Below are 13,982 nucleotides of genomic sequence, written 5' to 3'. Positions count from 1 at the left end.
AAAAAAATTTTAAAATCAAGAACTCACTAACTTTAAAGATATCATTGGCAGAAACATTAAACAATAAAAACAAATTAAAAACTTACAGATTTTGCTTTCACTTGCGACATTTCCTTTCTTTGTTCAATTTCCTCTTTCTTTGCATCTGTCTCCTGTTTATTACGTAACAATGAAGTTTTCTTTGCTCTGCGTGCAGCCAGTCTGTCTCTTAATGCCGCTCGTTGTTTATTCTGTTGTTTTTCCAACCCACGATCTAGTTCATCTAATTCTTGCTGATGGGCCGCCATTAGCTGTAAAAACAAAAATAAAAATTATTAAAAATTAATAAAAAAATTATTAAAAACAAAAATAAAAATTATTAAAAATTATTAAAAAAATTATTAAAAACAAAAATAAAAATTATTAAAAGTTATTAAAATTTTTGAGTTTTCTTGAGTAAAATATGCTTATATGTAAAAGTTACACATTAAAAAAGATATATTAACATTTTTTATTTGCAACTTAAGATTGTAAAAAATACTAAAACTTAGTGAAATGTTTTTAGACTTATAAGTTTTTCAGTGTTGCAAGATTTTTTTTAGTTTTTTTAGTGCTGCCACACATTTTTAGTATTTCCAGACATTATTAGTTTTTCAGTGATGCCGGTCATTTTAATTTCGCAGTTTTGCCATATATTTTAAGGTTTAAGTGTTGTCATACATTTTTAATTTTCCCAGTGTTTCCACATTCTTTTTTTCATAATCAAAAATCTCACCTGCTGCATTTGTTCATCAGTGAGATCTGTCCTTGCTCTTATCTCAGCATCATGTTTATCTTTCATCTCACTCTTTATCTTATCCTCCTCCTCCTGGAGTTTACGCTCCAGCGATTTCTCCTCTTTTTGCTCTTTCTTCTCCAGGTCATGGTTGAGTCGTTCTACCTCAGCGAGTTTTTCCGTCTCGTTTTCCGCTTGTTGGCGCTCTTGCTCACGGGCGAGTGCCTGTGTAATAATGAGAACTATGATGTCATAGTGTTAAACAAAGTATAGGGTAATTTAACGAACAAAAAATGTCACTTCTATTTGTATATAGGTTCTTGTTAGACGATTTAGGCCAGAGTTGGCTAATTACCCCAACAGGGCCAACACCCAGACTAATATATATATAAATATTAATGAATGGAAATTATTTATCCTCACATGGCCAGAAAATGACAGTCGTTATAACACAAATGTTCTGTTTCATACAGCTTGTGCCAGCAGGCGAGTTACCACGTCTGGAACTTTGTGGGTGATTTTTTGTATGGCTGACAACTTAGACAACCCATTAGTGACCACCAGGTTACAGCTAAAAAAAAAAAATTAAAAAAATATTCTTAAAAAAAATTGAAAAAGTAAAATTTTTACCTGGACTTCATGACCCTCAGTGATGTTAATATGAGGAATCATAATTCCTCCGTCTTCCTCTTTTCTCTTCTCCTCCTCTCTTCTCTTCTCCTCCATCTCTCGTATCATCCTCTCCTCTTCTTCTCTCTTCTTTAAGAGCAGTTTTTCCTCCTCGGAGCGCTGGATTTCAGCTGCTCTGCGAGTTCTTCTTGCCGCTAATCTTGCCTAAAATAATAAAAAAATAAAAATTTTAGTATACGATTCTAAATATTTTAAAATGTTTACGAAAAAGGCATTAAAAATTGAGGGTATTATACTTAAAATTTTAAATAAAAAAATTGAGAAAAAGTTACATTTCAATATCCTGAAGAATGTACATAATTTCAAAATACTAAAAATTTAAATAAATAAAAAGGCCTTAAACTAGTTTAAACCAGTTTAAACGCTATTCCATTAAATAACGATGGACAAGATTTTACAAATTTATAAAAAAAAAATTTTAAATAAAGAAAAATTAAGTAGGCCTATATATAATTCTAAAATAAAAAAAATTAGGAAAAAAAGTAAAAAAATTTTAAAATGAAAATAAAAATTACCTTAAGATCCTGTGCATGTTTTAAACGTTTAGCTTGATTTAGATGTTCGTAATTATCAAGTCCACGTTGATATTTATCAAGCAGTTCTTGGTGTTTGTCAGCGTCCATGTTCTCCTGTGTTGCCAGCTGGAAATTAAATGTAACCTTAATTGTTCTGAATTTTGCATAAAAAAATATTTGGAAACACTGATTGAAAAAATTAATTTAAGATGGTTAAAGTAAATTTTAGTTTATTTAAAATATTTTTCTCTTAATTTTTAAGTATAATTCTGAAACAGTGCTAGTTTAAAATACTTTTTTCACAAAAAAAAATTCAAATTTAATTTTTCACAAATAAAAATGGCAAAAACAGTTTAAAAAAAATTTCACATATTTTTTGTTCCTACACACTACTATAAATAATTTATATTTAACCAAAAAAAACAGAAAACAAGAAATTCTCACACTAATGACATAACATTTTTTCTATGTTTATCCTTCTGTTATAACATGTCCTCTTGTAAATTTAACTAATTCCTGGAAAAAATACACCCCGTACCTCTGTTATTGCAGATTTATGGATTTGCGACAACAATTCCTTATGTTCCACTTGAATGGTTTCGTTGATTTCACGCTCCACTGAATATTCCTCAGCATCGAGTTCGGCTTCCAACGCGTCACGCTCCGCTGCATGTCGTTCCTCTAAATCTGGAACATCGTCTCCCTGTGATGTCATAATGAATGTTATCGTCAATCAAAAAAAAAATTTAAATTTAAAAAAATATATTTTTTTTTGTAAAATTTAACATTATTATTTAATTACCAATTCAACTTTCTCTCTTTCATGTTTCTCTTGCAGCATTTTCATTCTCTTCTTTTTACGTTCTGCCATTCTATCTCTCATTGACTTTATCTAAAAAAAACAATTTAAAATTATAATTATTAGAAAAAAAGATCAAAAAACAACCAAAAACAACACGTATTCTATTCTATGTGGGTGAGGTCCCGCGGCGTGGCACGCCATGGGCCCTAGGATTTAGGCCATAATTGACCCATTACCCCAACACCCGGGGTGCTACTGCATGGACCTTCCCAGTTTAAGGAGCCTGGCGCTTCCCCGAAGGTAGGCGACAAGGGCTTCAATGGTGATGGATGGGAGATCTTCCCTTGACAGCTCGGTCAAGTTTAGATGCTTCCGTCTTGCGTTCTCATATGCTGGACATTTGCCAACATAATGAAAGGATGTCTCATCTTCCTCGTCACAGACAGGGCAGATGGGACTCTCCCTTTTTTTAAGTTTATGCAGATGACTGGCAAACATGTCATGCCCTGTTATCACTTAAAGAATGGAACGTAACGTTCTCCTTGGCAGCTTCAGGAGTTGTTTGGAAAAACACCTGCTAATGTTTCTCCTATACTCCTTAAAAACAACACGTAACAAATATGCTTACAATTTGACATTAAAAATTGTTTTTTTCCTATTTTTTTCAAAACACAAAAAAATATAAATTACATTTTTATTCAAAAAAAAAAAATTTAATAAAATTAAAAAAAAGAGTTTCCGCAGCAGTTATCCTCCTAGCTCTTCCCACCTGCATCTCTCTCTTCTGCTCCATCCTCTCATTAAGATCGCGCTCCTGGTTGATAATCTTCTGCTTCAGTTGTTCACGAACGTCATCTGTGATTAGACCACTCGCTACCATCGAGTCCTAGAAAAAACAAAAAAATATTTTTTATATTTTTAAAATTTTTTTTAATGCTATAATCTTTTTATATATCACAACAAATAATTACCATTTTTTAACAATTATTTCTTCTTTTTTTCTGTATTTTTAACAGATAATTAGGAATTTTTTTAATCTTAAAGTATTCTTTATCAAAGAACTAAGGTTGTTTTATATCGAAAAAAAAAATACATCTAAATAACTTTTCTGATTCTGTGTGGAAATAGAAAAATATAAGCCTTGTGTTTCAAATATTTTATTTTTTTACTTGAAAACGTTTTAGCATTACCTATTTTCCTCACCCTTTTTTTTCAAACAGACATTTCATTCTTTTAACAAAAAAAAATTTTTTTTTAAATTATTTTTTTCTTCTAAAAACGGAAAATTCCACTCACGAGTTCGTCATCAATGGTCTTCGACATCTTCACTTTGTCCTCTTCAGCTGATGCAGATGATTGATCTCTCTCCTCCTGTGATGCATTCTTCCTCTCATCCAACATGGCTGCTTCCAATTTCTTCTCGAGGAGTGAAAGGTCTTCTTCACCAAGTGCTCCAGCATCTGTAAAAAAAAAAAAAAAAAATTTTAAAACGTCTGTCCTTCTAAAATAACAAAAACGTTTTAACAAAACATTGTAAAAAAACACATTTGGTAGTAAACAAAGAACATTTAAACAATTATAAAACCGTATCTTTACGACTCCCATAGACCGTTGTTAATTGTTAAAACTTAAAACACGATCAGGATATTTGGATAATATGTGCTAAAGATGTCCCATCTTTTCTCACAGACTATACAATCGAAATCTTTCCAAGAATAAAAACCTCAAGAACGGGCATAAAGCATAAACAATTATATTTTGGTCTAAAAACTTCACCAACCTGGAAGTCCCCCTTCTCTCCTTTGCTCGGAGTGAAGATTATTAAGTCTTCTTCCTCTCTCTCTTCTCTTTGCAGCGAGCTGATCTTTAAGATCATTCATTTGCCGAAGCTTCTCTTTGTTCAAAACTCCGAGAGCTTTCTCTAGCTCCCTCTCATGGTCAGCCAGCAACAAGTTGATCTGAAACAAGAGAGCAGAGGTATTATGAAATGGGCACGTATATATTTTATGACAATTTTGAAAAACTTAACATGTTCTATTCTATATTGGTGGTCCCCTACAGCGTGGTATGCCATGGGACCAAGATTTATGGAGTTGTACCATTAGTATTTCAGGTAAATTCGCATGTAAAGAAAATATGATAACTTCCGCAACCAAGTGGTCACACCCATACTATCAGCCATAACGTAAAAAGAAACCATAAAACAATATTTATAAAGCTACATACGTGGTATGAATAAACAGGCATGAATAAATTAAAGAACTGAACACATTTATCCTATGCCCATTTACAAGTTACCACATAAAAAAAACAGTGAAATTTTTTTAAATATTTTTTTCATTGGTGCCAATTTGGACTACCCACAAGAAACCACTGGGTAAGAGCAATAAATCTTACTTCTAGGGCATTGGGTGTGAAACAGAAAACCCATGTTATAACTTCCGCAGTTTCCCCGCCATGTGAAGGTGAATAAGTCAATTAGATTTATCTAAACCAAATTCACCTCTTTTTCGGATAATTCTCCTTGTAATTTATTCGCGAGATTTTTATTCATTTCTTCCAATGCATCTTGTCTTCTCTTCTCATGTTTGATGATCATTTTCGTGAGGTCGTCTCTCTCATTTGAGATCAGATCTCGCTCCAGGTTAATGGAGTCCTCCTGCTGGGATCGGATCAAATCCGCATCAGCTCCTGCTCTCCAATCATCTGATGCCTGCATCCAAAGGAAGAGTAAGAAGAAAATACAAATACAAAAATGATAAAATATTGCATTTTTTTAATGGACCAGGTTCTTATTTTTCTGTTTTTTTTCTTTTTTTATGTTTTTTTTAAGGTTCTGCTTTATTTCATTTTTTTCATATATTTTTCGAATTGTGCATTTATTCTCTTTTTGATGTTTTTTCTCTCTTTTTTTCTTAAGGTTCTTTTTTTCATTTTTTCACATATATTTTAAATTGTACTTTTTTTCTTTTTTAGAGGTTTTTTCCTCCTTTTTTGAGTTTCTGCTTTATTCTTTTTTTCATATATATTTCTAATCGTGAACTATACCTCTGCTGTTGTGTGTTATCGTATGTACGTAGATTCTTTAATGGGTGAAGTTCTACAGTGTGGCACTCTATAGAGTATAGGGCCTAGAATTTAGGCCACAGTTGGCCCATTAACTTCCAAAACATAAACAGCCTTAAGAGAGAACAAAAACAGCCTTGAGAGGCCAAAGTCGGCATACAGCCCCTAAAACATAATATATAGTAGGGTGGGGGAAGATGGGACACATTTAGCGCAGAATATCTAAATATTCTGATCGTGTTTTATACAATTAACAACGGTCTATGAGAGTCGTAAGGATACGGAATTATATTTATTTGAATTTTCTTTGTTTACTACCAAATGTGACCAGTAAATAGAATGATAAGGTGTCCCATCTTCCCCCACCCTACTATATATGTTTTAAGAATTTCATCTTTCCTCACCTTATCAAGGCCTTGCATCCTCCTTCTTGCATCACTTATCATCTCATCTGATAACGTGATCTACGGAATAAATCGTAGAAATGTGTTTTTTTTAATAGCAAATGTTGGTTTTTTAACTAAATTGTTGTATCGAAAATGTATAAAATAACTTTTTAATTATGTTAAAAAAAGTAAAAAAAAATTAAACTTTCAAGTTAAAATAAAAAAACAATTTATTTGAGGAAAACTGCATTAACCAAAAATTTTTGAATTTAGGTCACTGATAGATTAAACATTACTTTTCCACTGTTCAACTTCTTAAGCAAGTCTTCCAACATATTAAGCAAATCTTGATCTTTTTGAGCAGGTCCTACGTTTAAAATAAGAATAAAAAACAAATTGTTTACACAAGCTATCATACAACAGCAGGGCTTAGGAAGCAGTTGAAACAAAAATAGAAAAATATTATATTTTGGCAATTCGTAGCTTTTAAAGACTTTTTTATCTGTTGTGGTAACTTGTAAGTGAGCAGAAGGTGCATGAAATTGAACACCCATGTTATAACAACTATCGTTGGCCCACTAGGATATTTCTGTTACATATTAATGTATTCACCCAAAAAGACAGCATTGTACATAACGCCTTATATATTTTTGTTCTAATGCAAGGACAAAACAACTATGCTTTGAATAAAAATACATAGAAGCCCTCAACCCCTAGAAAAAATATAAACTCTAAATCCCTTGAAAAAACGCAAATAACCCTCAACTCCCTCGAAAAAAGGCAAATAACCCCCTTAACCCCTCAATAAACGCAAATAACCCCTCAACCCCTCGAAAAAATACATATAACCCTCACCCCTTCGAAAAAACAAATAACCTCTCAACCCCTCGAAAAAATGCAAATAACCCCTCAACCCCTCAAAAAATGCAAATAACCCTTCGAAAAAATACATAACCCCTCACCCCTTCCTTGCATACCATCCATAACAACAGTTGTATTAACCACAGTAAGACCTGAACTATCATCACTTCCTCTCCTCATGCCTGATGGATGTTTTGGATCAAAATCATTCAACATGTCCTGGTCAAAATAACAAAAGTTACAAAAAAAGCAGGAAATTTTATGTTAATAACAATAATTTCTTAGTTTGCTGGTTTATTTTAAAAAATAATATGTATAAAATGGATACAGGTTTATAATGCAACAAAAATCAATGAGAAAAAATTGATTACATTGGGCGTTTCTGTGGCAACAATTTTTTCAAATCTAGTTCAGAAATATAAAAAGTAATAAAGACTCCTACAGGATCTAACATGGCAACAGTTTGTACTGTGGAACAGCCAGAAAAAACAATAATAACGGAGCGGTTTAAAAAAATATTGTATTATTTTTTAATGAGGGGTGTCGCGAACCCCCAAACCCCCTGGCTGCACCACTGAATCTGTACTGCCTTAATTGCAAAGACCTTAACAGTATGACACAGCCACAAGCCATGCTTTATTTAATTGCGGTATAGTTCTGTGGGGAAAGACGGTACACTTTTAGCACATAATATCTAAATATTCTGATCGAGTTTTAAACAATTAACAACGGTATATGGGAGTCGTGAGGATACAGTTTTATAATTCTTTGAATGTTCTTTGTTTGCTACCAAACAGGTGGAGAAAATAGAACAAAAAGGTGTCCCATTTTCCCCCACCCTACTATACAAATATTTTCCATTTCAAGCTACCCACCTTAAGACCTTCAGTTTGTTTGCTAATCCTCTTATAGAATCCTTCCAAACAATCTCTATGCTTATGCATCTGAGCTGCTATGTGGAGGTTCTGATCTTCTAGTTTGTCGTACAAAGTACGGACGTTAAAGTCCTCCAGCAGCTGCCGGTCTAAAGTAAGAAAATAAATGAGAAAGAGAAAAAAGGAAAATGAGAGAGTTTAAAAACAGGTTTTGAAAACAGAAAATTCTGGGAGTTAGCTTTTGTATTAATATATATATATTATTGTAGGTGCTTTTTGTTGGATTATTTAAATAAAAGAATAAGTGTGCATTGAATAGCATTTTACATCCATTCTTAAATTGTACAGTAGAGATAAAACATTTTGACCCTAAAACTGGTAACTCATATCTAAATAAAGACTTGAAATTTATTAATCGTAATATTTTTGAGTTAGAGAATGTTGCACTTTCATACATGCTGCCAATAGTTGTCACAATAGTTGTAGTTAAATATACAAAAATTATTATATAACCCTTCTACCCACCTTTAACAAGTGAAGCTTCAGCCCCTTCAGCTTCTCCTCTCTCTCGAACAAAATCAAGCCCTTCCCTGTTGATAAAAAAGTTTTTTTCAATATACTAAATATAAAAATAAAATCATAGGGTTAGCTTTGAAAAGTCGCTAAAATTAAACTTCATTATTAAAAAAAACATTGAAAATAACTTTTAACACTGGTTTAAATAATCTTTTTAACAATTTTTTAAATAATTTTTTCAATTAAAAAAAATTTTTTAAAAAATTGTTTTTTCCAAATTACATAATAATATAAATAAATTACTGAAAAAATAACCAAGATTTGCAAACCTTGCGTCTACCGCACCAAAAACCACAGATTTCTCAGGTGCCACGTAAGGTTCACCCAAGGCACGATACCGCGGCTTCCAGTACCGCATTGGGTAAATCCCGGCATCTCGGGGCCGCCACACGAGGACAGCAATGAGCAGTAGAAGAACGATAGCTCCGAAAAGTGCGAGAATGACTGAGGAAATTTGTTTGGTTATTTTTGTGTTTTAATTGACCTATATAAAGTTGGTAAACGATTTTAAATCAGAAAGTGAAATTTTATGGTTTATTTTAAATTTGAATTAAGTTAGTTTAAGTAAGAAATATGGGGTTAATGGGCCAACTGTAGGCTAGAACTAAAGTCGTTTGCAGGCCATACTGTAGGACCTCACCCACATAGAAAAAAATACTGCTAAAAATGCATAATTCTTAAAAAATTACAAAAAAATTAAGTTTTAAAACTGTAAAAATATGTAATCTTAAAATCTTCTAACAACTCTTTGAAAAATGTGCAATTTATGAAAAATTTTAAATTTCCATACAAAATAACCCATTTTATATTCATATTATATTCACAAACCTGCGATAAGCACCCAGTCTGGTGCTAAGTTTGTAACAGACTGCTTTGCAATGCCGAGTTGTGACAAGGAACTGGTTGTAGCCGGTTGAATCCGGGGTGTAACGCATTGTAAACCTGTAGGGAGCAGTTTGTTAAGTCTTATGCTCATTGTCGAGTTAACATAAATATACTTATTTCAATCTTAAAAAGTTTGTTTTTTATTGTTTTAAAAATTTAGGGTGTATTTGGATTTCTTTACAAAATTTACAGTCTATTTTGAATTTTTTACAAGTTGAAAGTCTAATTAGGTTCATTTTAAGTTATAATGGTTTTTAATTTGGACAACCATAAGAAACAAGTGGGGTAATCCAATTTCTATTGTACGATGTGATAAAGTACTGAGTCCAATTGTAGCAGCTTTAGTGAGCCTTGAACCAAGTACCATCTAGTTACAATGCCGAAGCACTTAGCACTGTACCTATCACTAATACTTAAAATTTAAAATAAAAAATATATATAAAAAAACCCAAAAGACTAAAAATTAAAAATTTACAAATAAATATTGAATTCTAAAAAAATCTCCAAACAAGCTAAAAATTTATTCTATATTCTTATATTAAATAAAAAATTTCCAAAATATAATTTAAATAAAATGATTTCTTACCAGTCTGTAGCACATTTACAAAAACTTCCTGCGAAGGTTGTTGAGCGTCAGCGAACACATAAATACCAGGTGTTACAAACAACTGGGCAAAGTTGGACACCGTTAAGTTAGTTTGTGTGATGTAAGTCTGCAGTAACCTGTAAATGGGATGTGGTATTAAAGTGACACTTAACAGCAATTGCTTTATTCAACCCAGTGGTCACTAATGAGTTGTCTAAATTGTCAGCTTTATATAAAAAATATTCACCCACAAAGTTATGTGGTAATTCGTAAGCTGACACGAGGTGTATGAAACATAAAACCTGTGTTATAATGGCTGCCATTTACCGTCCAAGCGAAGATAAAGCAAGTTAAATTCAAAGTTATAAATATATTTAAAGTTTTAGACTTATATATTAGGGTGGGGAAAGATGGGGCAAATTTTCATTCTATTTTTTCATCCCATTTGATAGTAAACAAAGAACATTCAAAGAATTATAAAACCACACCCTCACGATTCCATATTTTTTTAAAAAACATCAAATTCTTACCTGAATGCACCATAGTCAAATGTGGGGTTTGTATTAAACAGATGGTTCCTCACATATACTGGGTAATTGCTTAGTGTTCTATCAGTAGGGTGAACATATACACTGAATATCAGCATCTCATTTAACTGGGGACGGAAAAATACGAGAAAATTTTAGGTTTATGGTTATATATATATGAGCTTAATGTATAGTAAGCAAAATTGAGTTTGGTTTTTAGGAAGACACCTATGTTATTACCTAGTAATTCGGAGGTGTAAAAACTGGCTGTTTTTATTTTGGGTATAAAATGACACATATAGTATAACTCTACAGTGAGCATGAAGTGCATAAATACAACATTTATGACTTGTGTATAGGAAGATACACACGCTATAACACAGCAATTCACAAACTAGGGTTTTCACATCACTTTTTTAGAGGGTTACCATAATTGATGGTTTTTGCCTTTTCTTTTCTTGATGTGGTTTTTGCATTTTTCCTATAGCATTCCTTGATTTTTATAGGGCCGTGAAATATCAAAATAATGGCAAAGGGTCCACCAGGCAAAACTTTTAGAACAATTTGGGAACCACCGCTGCTATAACATGGCAGCAAATTTAGGCACATAAATACACAATGTGTTCCATACAGTTATACTGATACTTACATATAAGCAAATACATCAACTTACTTGCAAGCAAATAACAGGGTTGGAAATAACAGGTAGTGTTGTGGCAGGCAGGGTTACAGTTACAGGGGGTGCTGTTGCGTTGCTTGTGGTTTGTAAAAGTCTGAAATATCGAAAATGTTTTAAAATTTACCAAAAAGTTAAATTAGATAACAAATTATAGGCACTTAAAAATATATGATTTTTTTGAGTAACTAAAAATTTTAAATTTTATTAATTTTTTTTGGTTGAAGAAAGTCGCAAAAAAATTCAACACAATTTTTTTAAAGTTTAAAAATAAAACTAGAACCTCTAAATTGCTAAAAATTATAAAAAATAATCAAAAAATTGTTTTTACCTTCTTCCAAAGTAGCTTGAAACAGATTCGAGAAGATCATCTTCCACAAAAACAGATCTTCTTTTTCTAGCAGTAACGGCAGGGAAGAGAGCATTTATCTCCTCCTGCATACTCCCATTAACAACGTTCTCGGCCGTGCTCATTTCGTTTGGTACTGTACCAAAAACTCCATTGGGATCTGGACAAAAAAAATAAAATTTTTCTTAATTATTTTTGTAAAACTAAACAAATTAATCAAATAATTTTACCTAAAATTTTATTTTTAGCCTGGCACAGTCGTTAAAGTACTAGTTTAAGGACCAGAGTATACTGGTTCAAAGCTTGGCGCTGTTACCATCGGCAATTGCTCTAACCCAGTGGTCACTAATGGGTTGTCCAAATTGTCAACCATATATAAAAATACATACAATATGTCCCCACAAAATTACATAAATAGTCATTTGTAACAAGGCCTGGGTGAATAAATGTAACGTTTTACCCTGACGGGCAACGACAGTTGTTATATAACACAAGTGTTCTGTTTGATACAACCCATGCTCGCTTACGAGTTACCACTTATGTAACTTTGTAAGCGACTATTTTTTTTGTTTTTTTATTTGTATGTATGGCTGACACTTTAGACAACCCATAAGTGACCACTGGGTTGGAGCAATTTTCATTAGATGTCTTGACCAAGGACACATACGCCTCCAAAGGTAGCAACGACAAGCATCCAACCTGTAACCTCTATGTTAAAAGCATGCGCACCAAACGTGACTGTGTGGAACGGTTAACAAAACACAACTTACTCATCTGCACAAAGTAAGTATCAGCAGGTGAAGAAATTTTATCCGTTGGTCCGATTACATCGGGAACGGTGACGGGTGTCGTGGCACCTGTGCTGGACTCTGTGGTCGTTATTGTTAGAACTCCGTTCGAGTCTAAACTTGTGGAAAGCTGGAAAAAAATAGTTGATTTTTCTAAAATATATGAATGAATGTACCTAAGTCTACATCTTTTTTTGACATGTCTAGTAAAAACAGATGTTTTAGTTATTTTATTGCTACACTTAACTAATTTTATACTTGTGAAAAACTTCATTTGTAAATGGTTGGATATCTGTTTGGGTATTTTCGTGTTGCTTAAAGCACTTTATTTTGTTTCAGTGAGGTCCTATAGTAAGGTACACAAGGGAAACTAGGATTTATGACAAGGTTGGCAAATGATCCCAAAGTACAGTATTTTGAAAGTATTTTTTTTGAATTTACACAAATTAGGAGCCTTTTTCTTTTTAGAAGGCCTCTTGAATTTAAGAGGCTTTTTTTGTGACTTGACCAAAGGCAAAGAGCATTTTTAAAATGACCAATGGGCTGTTTACAAAGTGGCTTGGTCTCAAAAAAGCCGCTTAATCTTTGGTAAAAAAAGCCCTTTTTAATAGCCTCCTATTTATACTAAACACTTTTAACCCCCCTACTTACAGTATTACAGTCATAACAATCAATTTCTTGAGTAGCGGTCACGCTGTCACACAAACAAGTTCCAAGATCTACATTCATTGAACCCCCACGGTTGCCACAATAACCATCACATGAATATGTGGTGGCAGTCGTGCATGAACGGTCGCTAGCTACCCTGGTTTCCCCGCTACCACAACGAGTGTCTACTACAGCCTCGCAAGAAAATTCAGAGTTGCCTGGAAAATAAGTTATATATATATTTTATTAAAAAATACAAAAAATGCAGATTTATCTAAAATAAGGTTTTTAGTTTAAACCCATTCAAATTGTATTTTTCCAATATATATATATATATATAATTTTTTTTTTGGTAAAAAAACTACAATTAAAATGGGTTTAAAACTAAAAATATTATTTTTAGATAAATCTGTAAACATTTCTGTTTTTTTAGTAAAATTTAAAATCTTACTAGTTAAAATGTTACTATCATAGAGTGGACAAATACTTAACTTTAATTAAAGCAAAACATATTTTTAGTTTTTAGGACAAAAAAATTGCATTTTATTTGTAGTACACTTGTCTGCCCACAAATTGTGAATATTTTTACCTTGGAATTCAAGTAGGTCTGCTTCATTATAATAGATGTAACCTGACTGACAAATACATGATCCATCACTGGGTTGGAAAGCTCTGTTGAAACCTATACAGACAAAAAAGTTTTAAACATATATAATAAAAATATACCTTTTATTGAAAAATACAAAAAGATGTAAAAAAATGAAAAAATTCTGCTGAAACCAAAAAAAAAACACATTATAGACGGCAAATAAAATTAAATACAGGACAATTTCAATTCATTGGTTCTAATGTCTACTGATTAATTTAGTTTTTAATGGGTTAAATTGAAGTTTTTAGTTTAAATTGAAAACAGAAAAAAAACACAGAAAAGTGAATTATACTTTGCAAAACAGAAAATCAAACACAAAACTGACCTGTGCATCTACATTAAAATACAA

At 32.2% G+C, this 13,982-nt stretch overlaps 1 protein-coding gene across 3 annotated transcripts in view; it reads right to left on the bottom strand.

Moving 5' to 3' along the window:
* LOC149729852 (uncharacterized) overlaps window positions 1-13,982 on the bottom strand; it is a 97,689-nt gene that overhangs the window by 8,388 nt on the left and 75,319 nt on the right. For 2 of the 3 annotated variants that reach the window (XM_089885873.1, XM_089885876.1), the window contains 24 exons: window positions 13,574-13,666; window positions 12,988-13,202; window positions 12,319-12,466; window positions 11,531-11,708; window positions 11,197-11,296; window positions 10,527-10,651; window positions 9,997-10,133; window positions 9,354-9,467; window positions 8,795-8,969; window positions 8,475-8,539; window positions 7,950-8,098; window positions 7,176-7,293; window positions 6,510-6,580; window positions 6,232-6,291; window positions 5,265-5,474; window positions 4,542-4,719; window positions 4,058-4,221; window positions 3,531-3,647; window positions 2,762-2,851; window positions 2,498-2,662; window positions 1,960-2,085; window positions 1,385-1,588; window positions 755-979; window positions 87-290 (listed from right to left, as the gene is read on the bottom strand). In XM_089885873.1, coding sequence (XP_089741999.1) covers window positions 87-290; window positions 755-979; window positions 1,385-1,588; window positions 1,960-2,085; window positions 2,498-2,662; window positions 2,762-2,851; window positions 3,531-3,647; window positions 4,058-4,221; window positions 4,542-4,719; window positions 5,265-5,474; window positions 6,232-6,291; window positions 6,510-6,580; window positions 7,176-7,293; window positions 7,950-8,098; window positions 8,475-8,539; window positions 8,795-8,969; window positions 9,354-9,467; window positions 9,997-10,133; window positions 10,527-10,651; window positions 11,197-11,296; window positions 11,531-11,708; window positions 12,319-12,466; window positions 12,988-13,202; window positions 13,574-13,666 — 3,431 coding nt within the window. The remainder of the gene's footprint in view (window positions 1-86; window positions 291-754; window positions 980-1,384; window positions 1,589-1,959; window positions 2,086-2,497; window positions 2,663-2,761; window positions 2,852-3,530; window positions 3,648-4,057; window positions 4,222-4,541; window positions 4,720-5,264; window positions 5,475-6,231; window positions 6,292-6,509; window positions 6,581-7,175; window positions 7,294-7,949; window positions 8,099-8,474; window positions 8,540-8,794; window positions 8,970-9,353; window positions 9,468-9,996; window positions 10,134-10,526; window positions 10,652-11,196; window positions 11,297-11,530; window positions 11,709-12,318; window positions 12,467-12,987; window positions 13,203-13,573; window positions 13,667-13,982) is intronic. The other variant, XM_089885874.1, reaches the window with a different exon arrangement.

The sequence above is a fragment of the Ciona robusta genome, chromosome 10, assembly GCF_009617815.1.
Source record: "Ciona robusta chromosome 10, ASM961781v2".
Classification (NCBI taxonomy): Eukaryota; Metazoa; Chordata; class Ascidiacea; order Phlebobranchia; family Cionidae; genus Ciona; species Ciona robusta.
The sequence above is the reverse complement of the archived record's forward strand: the minus strand, read 5'-3'. Positions and strand labels throughout refer to the sequence as shown.